The 10000-nt window shown below is 49.0% G+C and overlaps 1 protein-coding gene across 13 annotated transcripts in view; it reads left to right on the plus strand.

Annotated features, from left to right (window-relative positions):
* mast2 (microtubule associated serine/threonine kinase 2) overlaps nt 1-8460 on the plus strand; it is a 216824-nt gene extending 208364 nt beyond the window's left edge. For all 13 annotated transcript variants that reach the window (XM_080430974.1, XM_080430979.1, XM_080430981.1 and 10 more), the window contains 3 exons: nt 1-72; nt 1021-1577; nt 2057-8460. The exon at nt 1-72 is cut by the window's left edge. In XM_080430974.1, the coding sequence (XP_080287100.1) occupies nt 1-72; nt 1021-1577; nt 2057-3559 (2132 nt within the window). In that variant the 3' untranslated portion in view covers nt 3560-8460. The remainder of the gene's footprint in view (nt 73-1020; nt 1578-2056) is intronic.
* The last annotated feature ends 1540 nt before the right edge of the window (nt 8461-10000 follow it).

The following is a 10000-nucleotide window of genomic DNA, read 5'->3' on the forward strand; positions in this document are numbered from 1 at the left end:
CCACACACAACAACCTGTCACCACGGAGCCCCACGCAGGGCTACAGGTCTACACCAGACTCTGCTCACTCTGGTGAGAACACACGCACACACACACACACACACACACACACACACACACACACACACACACACACACACACACACACACACACACACACACATACACACAAAAAAATCACACATACACAAAAACACACACACACACACACACACACACACACACACACACACACACACACACACACACACACATAGAACATTGGTTAATCTTTTCTGGCTGCGACCCCCAAAATAATCATATGTGATCATGTGTGCGAGGCGTTGTAAGCTTGTAGATCGGCTATTATAATTTTTTTTGCCTCTTTCTTATATTATTTGACAATTTGGCAAAACATTTTTGGTATTAAAAAGGTCTTAAAAGTCCTTAAATTGTCAAATCACTGTCATCTACAGACCCCCCCCCACTTCATGTGGGGACCCCCCTGGGGGTCCCAACCCACAGGTTGAGAACCACTGCCAAAAGTTTCTTCATACCGTAGAGACAACACATGACAGTGTATTATTAATAACATACATTCACACACACACACACACATGCACGCATAAGTAATATCCTCCAGTTCCTCTGCTCTGAGTCTGACTGTACATTTTTACACAGTAGAGTCACGCAGCTCCTGTGTTTCAATCATACTTACTTATTCAGGCCCACACTGGCGCTCAGACACGTACATTCATCTCTTACATGTTATGAATGAGCACTAAATGTGTAAATGACCCTCATGTTGATTAATGATTGCACACTGTATGATGTTTTTGACTTTGATGGACGATAATAGGATTTGTTTTAATGTATGTGGGGCTAAACGTGTGTGTGTGTGTGTGTGGGGGGGGGGGTGTTTTGTCACTGTGCCTGTTTTTGTATTCATGTCTGTATGCACTGTATGTGTATGGGTGCGTGTGTGTTCCTCCTTCTCTGTACCACATATATGAACGTGCGTATTGTCTCTCTGCCCTCCAGTGGGTGGGAACTCATCCCAGAGCAGCTCCCCCAGCTCCAGCGTACCCAACTCGCCGGCCAGCTCCGGCCACATCCGGCCCAGCTCCCTCCACGGCCTGGCCCCCAAGCTGCAGCGCCAGTACCGCTCGCCCCGTCGCAAGTCCGCCGGCAACATCCCTCTCTCCCCGTTGGCCCGCACGCCCTCGCCCACCCCGCAGAGCACCTCGCCCCAGCGCTCCCCGTCGCCGCTCTCCAGCCACGCGCTGGGCCAGGCCGGCATGGGACAGTCGTTCCCCGTGAAGCTCCACTCCTCCCCTCCCCTGGCGAGACAGATCTCCAGGCCCAAGAGCGCGGAGCCCCCGCGCTCGCCGCTCCTCAAGAGGGTGCAGTCGGCCGAGAAGCTGTCAGCCTCCTCCCTCTCCTCCTCCCCCTCCTCCCCGGCGAGTGTCGGTGCGGCGGGGGACAAGAAGCTGGCGGCGGGGCCTGCCGCGGGGTGCCGTAAACACAGCCTGGACATCTCCCACTCCGAGTTCAAAAAGGAGATGCTGCAGAGGGACCCTAGTCTACAGAGCCTCCAGGTAATGGGAGCTCCTCCTGTGGCCCCGTGGGGCCGGTTCCTGTAGGGTCATTTGATGGCAAAGGAGACATTCCATGGGTGCTGATATACAACAGCAATGGAACCTTTTACTGTAACTTATCAGTCTGTTAAATACTGTAACGTTAGCCCTATATTTCCCCCTTCATTGGGCCTTTTGTAGCAACATTCTTTGCTTAGCAACGTTTTTGTTGGAGTCCTGGATTTAACTATTTGTTGGCAGAGCTGAAAATATGACAAAATCATCGACAAAATTACAAACTCTTGTCTCCGATTACTTAAGGAATAGTTTATAGAAGAACTGTTGTTATAAAAGCAATACCAGCTGCGCAGAAATACTGCTTAAGTAGCAATTGAAACTAGTTTGTGATATCACAGGACTTTTTTCTGTTCCATGATGCATTGTTGTGACCTTTCCTGTATTTGGTGTGAGTATATATCTTGTTCTGTGCCTGCCTGCAGGAGTCAGCCAGCGAGGGCCTGCTGTCCTCAGCGGGGCGTGGGGTGGAGAAGGGCAGCCTGCAGAAACACTCGTCATCCTCCAGGAAGCTCGGGCGACAGGAAGGCGAGGGGAGCCCCAACACAGTGCCTGGCTCGCTGGGCTTGGCCCCGGGCAAGAGCAAACTGAAGGACAAACTGTCGGCCATCCGGCAGGACAGAGCTGAGAGGAGAGAGTCACTGCAGAAGCAGGATGCCATACATGAGGTTGACTCATCGGAGGACGAGACAGACGAGGGATCGGAGGACAGCCAGGATGGGCGCAGGGGGACCACCTTCACCACACCTCCCCTGCTTCGGCCCACCACCGTCCGCACGGGCCCTGGGGGCACCCTGCCCTCCCTCTGCCTCTCTTCTTGCACCTCCTCCACCACGCTTACGCAGTCCGGTCCGTCACAGTTAGGCAGGCCCACTCCTTCACACACGCTCCCCTCTGTAACGGAAGCCAAGCTTATCGAGCAGAAGCCCACAGCGAGCTCCACCTCCCCGGGAGGGAAAGACGGTAGCTCAGCTTCGTCCGCAGAAGACAACGGTGGGAGACAAGAAGGCAAGATTTCGGAGGGCTCCACCACCGTTAAACCCACCCAGGGACCCCTACCCTTCTCCACTCCAGGCAGTGCATTCATCTCAGTCAGCAAGGAGCCCTTCCTCAAACCGGCACCTCCGCAAGACAGGAGGAGTCTCAAGGGGAAGACTGCCTCACCAGAACCTAAATCTGACGACCGAATCATGGACAGCCCCAGACCCATCACCACCACCACCTCTACCGTCACTACTCCTGTTGCTGCCTCTCCTGGGCCGAGCGATGACAGAGAATTAGTGCGAGCCACATGCTCCTCTCCAGGCATCTCTAAGGAGAAGAAAGAAGCCGACAACAGGAGACAGGCCCAGAGCATGGCTGCTGCTGCTGCCGCTGCTTGGTCACCTGCCTCTACCCCCAAATCCAGCTGCAGCTCCCCAGTCACTGAGAGCGGGGTGGACAAGGTGGTGGCCCAGCACACCATGGTGGCTAAGAGTGTGCTGGGCCCGGTGAAACTCAGCACCCCCATGGACAAGACATCCAAGACCCCCGACTCCCCGCTCTCTGCCGACCCCCTCTCATCTCCATTCAGGCTCCCCAGAAGCCCTCAGACATCTCACCGGCTGTCCGAGACCTCAGTCAAACTTAAAGCCGAGCCAGTCACCTGTCCAGTGCTGCGATCCTCCTACACCCAGAAAGACTGCACAGTCCCGGCCCAGCCGCCCTGCAAGGACCCCCCGGACACCAGGCAGATGGCAGGTACCGGCAGAGAGTTCGCCACCGCGTCCGCGCTGTGGTCCGGGGCTGCGACTGCTGCTCAGCCTTCCCCCAACACAATCCCAGCTGCCACAGCAAATGAGCCTCAGCGAAAGAGGCCTGAACCTCAGAAAAGTGCGGCCGCCCCCGCCTCCTCACAGCAAGACAAGACGAGCAGCAAGAAGACGTAGCAGCAAGAAAATATAAAAGACACAAGAAAGGACAAATTCACACCACTAATTGTTGGCTCAAGATTTTTAAAGTCACCATGAACTGCATGTTTGGAAGAAAAACATCACAATAGAAAGCTCTACACTAATTCTAGAGTGAGACTGTTGATGCGAAAGAAAAGGATGGGGCAAGAAAGAGAGAGAGACTAATCTGTCAGAAGTGGAAGGCAGAGACAGACATGGTACTGTAGTACTAGTTCCATTCCGGGGTTGTTCTGTGTTTTACACGTGAATGTGGTGGCGGCCATTTGTGGCATCCTGACATCGTATCTCCTGTACGTCTTTGGTTCCTGCAGTCAGACCTTTGACTAACTGTCTTTGTGAAAAGTTGCCGTTCTCTCTTTACTTTGGGGCTAGGAATAAAGAGTTGGGTGATCCACACACACGCACAATGACAAGTACGATGAACACACACACACACACACACACACACACTTGCTAACGGCCTTTTCTCTGTGTACTGCATCATTACCTTTCACCTTGAGGTTAGCCAGAGCTCGCGCACGTGTTTCTCGCTAATAGATCAGGCCGTGCCTTACAGAACACGTCCCCCTTCCCTCTCTCCTACATGTCTGCCCAGCCATGACTGGGAAAAGGTTGTATCTCAGCAATAAAGAGCAGCGTATGCTTAGCAATCTGTATAAATGCATTACAGTGATTATTAGGTCTAAATCTGCACCGCCAATGTCCACTCAGCACCTAGCTAACCAGGCCAAATTACATTCTCTCCTCTCTGCACTCCAGTCCCTAATGATCTAACACTGCAAATCTGCTGGAGAGCGGATGTATTCCCCAAACGAAGAGCATACACATATTGCTTAGTGCTTTGTAGGAGTTGTCAGGATTGCTAGTGTTTTGCAATAGCTTAGCACCTGAAATGTTTATGCTGACTTACCAAATGAGTGCCAAACTTACCCTGTATGGCAAAACAAAGACTGTTCCACAGCATATACAGTACTGCACTGTACATGCAGGCTAATCACAGTTAGCATAGTGATTTGCTGTGGAATACCAGTAAGTAACAATCAGCTGTTGACTGACTGTTGGCTTTAGTGATCAGCCTAAGGATTTAGCTATCTCACTACTATGGACTGCAGTGTGACATGAATTATCCTGGTACATGTAGGAGGATGTTTTGTCAGTTGACAATGTGTGGGCGCTTCATATCACAGGATTAGATTACCTCACACAAGTACACAAGTTTAAGAGTTGGCCACTTATTCCCAGAGTTGCAAAATATTTTTTTTGCAGGAGTGTACCATCTTTTTGTAGTACACAAGGTTGACTCAGCTGTCTTCTTCCCTGGCTCTAGAGGCAGGCACTTCATAGCGAAATGGCACATATATAAATCATCAACAGCCGGTTATTAGTCTACGTTCTCCACCGCAGGGCCCAAGCTCAATAACCCACTCTAGCATTCTCCACCAAAAAACAGTCCCATGATGCTTTAATGGGCCTCAACCCAAAGTTTTTAGCAGAAGTGCTGTTCCAATGGACTGCCAACTTTTATCTCTAGCCCCTGCTCTTTATCGATCAGCCACTTAAAAGTTGCTGTTTTTATTTGATATCTGGACCAACTTGCTGTGTTTTTCTGTGTGTTATGCCTCTTCTTATGTAAATTTTGCGGACATTACTTTGTGTGTGTGTGTGAGGGAGACTGTCTATGTGTGTATATATGAATATTTAAATCTGTTTGGCATCTGTTTTATACCCTGCAGTGTTGCGTGTGTGTGCGTGCGTGCATAATGTGTGTGTTTTTAGGGTAATCCTCATTTAGGGGCTCCCTGTCAACCCTGCTACCTATGTACAGTTGCCTGAGTAGGCAGGGAGGCAGGCATTGCACTGCCCTTTTATCTCTTATTTTGTTCATTGAAACCGACGATAACAAAAAGTCGAGCCAGTCAGATGTGTGGCTTTTACAGAGCAGAGGGGAGGTCGACCAATGACCACTCTGAACAAGAGCTATGACCCTCCCACTGCTCCGTGTCAAACAGGGCGGGAGTTCAATTCACTATCCAAGTTCCAAATTGATTTGAAGAGCTTCAGTTTGCCTACTTAGTCCAAAATATTGTGGCTTATTTTTTCTATTCTTGTTGAATTTTCGCCGGCTTATTGGATACACTACTCACTCTGATAGATTCCCGTTAACCTTTGTGTCTTTTCTTGCTTTTTTGGGGGGTTAACAGTTTTGAAGCAAGCAAATTGTGCACAGGAAATGGCACTGAGAATAATTTTTACCCCCCAACATTTTGAGAAAAAAAGCACCCCCCAACGGGAGTCAACTGAAGAGTGATAGAGCCAAAGAAAATAGTGGTGTTCAGTGTCACTCCATTGTGTGTTGAACCTCCCCGTGTATTTTTCCGCTTGCTTATGTCACCGTTGGACAAAGCAACACTGCTCGTTACAGTCCCACTGCAGCTGAAAAGAAGGTTCTTGATCACTAAAGGACGCTAAAACTACAATATCATACCCACATACTGACTGTGGCAATCTCTGTATTATGTTTACATATTGATGTTGTTGTTTGTTGGGTTTGGTTTCATTTTCATTTATTTTCTTCTTTTTTTTTTGTCAATGGGAACTTGATGCCTGTAGCAATCAAACTTTTCTTACAGGCTATGAAATGTACCGACAGCTTTCCACACGTTTAAGTTGCCTGCAATCATATGTGGTTGTCTTCATGTTGAGTTTAATCCACACATGATGAACCAGTCAGTCACGATAGATTGTGTTTGTGTTAGGGCTGGGCGATATGGACAAAATCAAATATCACAATATTCTTTGACCAAATACCTCAACATCGATATTTTGACAATATTGTATTGTGATGATAATATAAATGTTCTTTTACATTTTTCAAAAACTGATAACGAGACGATATCTAGTCTCATATCACAATATCAATCTAATATCGATATATCGCCCAGCCCAAGTTTATGGTTGTAGTGTACGGGGAATGAGGACAGAGGAACTGACAGTGCACATAATGTCCACAGCTTCTCCCATGCAAAGTCCTCTTGTCCTGTGCGAGTGTGCGTGTGTGTGTGTGTGTGTGTGTAAAATAGATTAGCGCGTGAATAAGCGGTTCACATCATTTGTCACAAACCCGAAGACATTTAGCTTAAACTCTTTTGATTTATCTGCTCTCCACCTTGGCCAATCAATCAGCCAGGAACCGGGAGAGCGGCCCCTCATTGGCCGCAGGGTGTTACAGCTCTACATGACTCAAGTGACGCCATTGATCTGTTTGGCAGACGGATGTTTTGAACTGAATTGTTCCTCTGGGTCTTTGTTGATGCCGCAGTGGAACTCGTATATGTACGTACGTACATCCACACAACAGCTCTCTTTTTCATTTGAGCCGTAACAGCCATTTATATCACGCTGATCAGTGCACGGAGTGAGTGGTCATCTTGCACCATAACATTACCTCTGAAAGTGTTAAACCGTGTATAGCATCATTCATGATTCGTTGACCAGAGCTCTTATCGCCTCTTCAGTCAAAGTCTGTTTTGGATCTTAGCACTCACTGTCGTGAAGTCCCTCATAAATGTGACTTCAGTTCTCGAGCTGTGATGTACAGTATATAGTTGAAGCCTGTGCTACTGTTTGTGTATATGTAGTCATACACACTCCAGTCCATCTGCTCTGCTGCATGGACAGCTGCCCTTGCACACTCTGGTCAATACTAGTGCCGTTCTACCAGCGACAACATTGCCATCCCTACTGACACCACACACACACACACTGAAAGTTGTTTAGTCCCGTGTGTAAAGATGATGGTCCTGCCATCTGCCAGGGAGGGAAGTCAAGTGTCAGGTTCCCGGGTGGAGTCATTAATCTGAAGCCCTGGGCTGTCGACTGGACACACAAAACACACACACAACACATACCGACACATCCTTGCAGACAAACAAACATACAGACACGGGGCCATGTCAGGCAATGAAAACACAAGGCGCGATCCATCACCCGTCTTGGGGCCAGGCTGTATAGCCTGCACTGCGGTGCTGTGTTACTGTATCTCTTTGTATTACCTCAACTCCCCCCACAGCACCCGAAAAGACTGACAATTCACTACACTGTAAAAACCTAACTCTGAGAGGGCACAAATGAGGGTCCATTTGGTTCCATTTGTACCCTCTCAGAGTTACAAATAAGGTTACACAGTTAACACTGAGGATATTACAGTGTAGTCGATTTGCACGCAGCAAAAGCCACCTCTCCGTCTGAGCACATGGAGACCATTCTCCACAGTATACCTTTATGTATAGTCATTGGGCACATAGCATATGCCAGCCGCTGTCTCTGGGCATACGGCGTATACCCACAGGCCCCACTTAAAACATTATAAATGACCACTGACACATGGTATATGGCTGGGGGAGGTCACCCTATAACCACCCGTCAGCCTGCCTGCCATATGGATAGAGGGGTAATAATATGCCCTCCTCCTCTACTAGCATTACACCACTGAGATTCACCTGTGTTTGGGTCACCCGTGTCCCCAGTGTGTAGTGTCCTACGCCTGTTAACTGTAGTCAGCCGTCTGTGTACGTACGGCGAGGTCGTTTTTGCCACAAACAAAAAACACTCAGCCTCGACGCGCTCGACTCAAGCAGTATTTTTGAAGCGTTTGTGTGTGCGTGTGTGTGTGTGTGCGTGCGCGCGTGTTCGTGTGCTTGATGGGGAGCGAGGTTCGGTGAAAACTCGAGAGAGGGAGAGTGAAAAAAGGATTTAAGAGGAAAAAATAAAGAAAAACCACATTGCTACAGTTAAACCAGTGCAATATCTTTTTATTTTTTATCGTGGTAAAAGCATGTTGTCGTTAATCCTACCTTATAATAATAAACAAAGGTCGTTTTTTTTATGTAGGTTTTGGCTGGAAGTGTCTCTTTATTGGGTTGTTGAGCACTCTCGCTCCTTATCTCCCTTTTACACACACACTTCAGTCTTTCTTAAATGATAGCCTTTGTTCTATGTTGCATTTATACTGTGGCACACGCGGCTTTTTACATTAGGTGAGACAGACATTTTTCGCAGAGAAATGTCTTCCGCCAAACTAACAGCCCCAACACGTCACATAAAGTCAGTAATAATGAAAGATGGAGGAGAATATACTCCCGGCTGTTGTTTCTTTGGTCAAATCTAGTTATTTTTATATATATATAATAGGCTACTTATGTCGTTTTTCATAGGAAGGCAGCACTCTGCTGTCAGAAAAAGCTCTCCTCGAATCTCACATCTCATAAATGTGGTCAAATTGGTCCCCCTTTCTTTCCAAGCCACGCATTCATTTTCAGTCATTTCTTATCATGGCGTCATGTCCATCTGGGGGAGACTCGGGGAAAGGCAGGAAAAGTGGCCGTAAATTATCTGTAAAGTCATTGTCCCACGGTGCCTTGGATTATCAGTAAAGTGGCATCATCCAGTCAGTTAGCTTCCAGTTTTTTTGCGACAGCCGGCCCAGTGCAGAGCACTCTAATGGGGCTTCAAATGGACCGATGGGGTAGTGTGGGGGGGCGGGTCTCTCTCTTTCTCTGCAGGAGATTTCAGCCATCTTAATGGTCTTGAGGGACGACTTCAGCGGGCCTCGCGGTGCATTTACCGGGGCTAATGGCTAATCTGTGGAGCGCCAGAGGGCCATACTGCTTTGAAGGCACGACGGCGGATGAGAAGAGGGGGAGAAGGAGAGAAAACTATAAAGTGGAGCTCCATTAGCTTTTCCTCGGCCCCTATGGCGCTGCTGAGGCCTTACGCACCTCACTGTCCTGCATACGGGACAACAGGGTTAGGGGGTCGCGCCGCCTGATTTAAACATCTCCTGCTACTGCGGCCAAGGATAATTGGGTCTCTCTCTTTCTTTCTCTCTCCCTCCATTCCATCATCCATCCACCCGTCCGCAGGGACCTGTCAGAAGGACCTCTGCACGCTCTCTCTCACTCACTCTCTCACACACACTTTCCCTCCTCCTGGAGGTCCTGTGGGGATGGCGGTGCTACCCACAGATGCTGCTGTTGAGGTAGACTTGACAGCGAGCGAGCGAGCAGTCACCCTCCCCTCAATGCACACGCACGCCGGTACATGCGCTGTAGCGGAGTGGTGACAGGCGGGCTGCGGCGGGTGATGAATTGCTGGCTTCGCCTGCCTCTGACACGGCTCTACATGACCGGGCAAATTCATTCCAGGCAGCCAGGGAGGGAGGGAAACATATAGACACACAGGCAGGGAGCAGGGTAGACAGGGACACTTGGGGGAGAAAGAAAGAAAGACAGGCAGGGAAGGAAGAGGGTAGATGGGGACTGGGGAGAGAGAGAGAGAGAGAAAGACAGACACAGGAGGGGGACAGAGGGAGAGACGGAGAAGAAGTCGAATTCAAAACAACTTCATTCATCCCTTTAG

Source organism: Gymnoscopelus braueri, assembly GCF_963280865.1.
Source record: "Gymnoscopelus braueri genome assembly, chromosome: 6".
NCBI lineage: Eukaryota > Metazoa > Chordata > Actinopteri > Myctophiformes > Myctophidae > Gymnoscopelus > Gymnoscopelus braueri.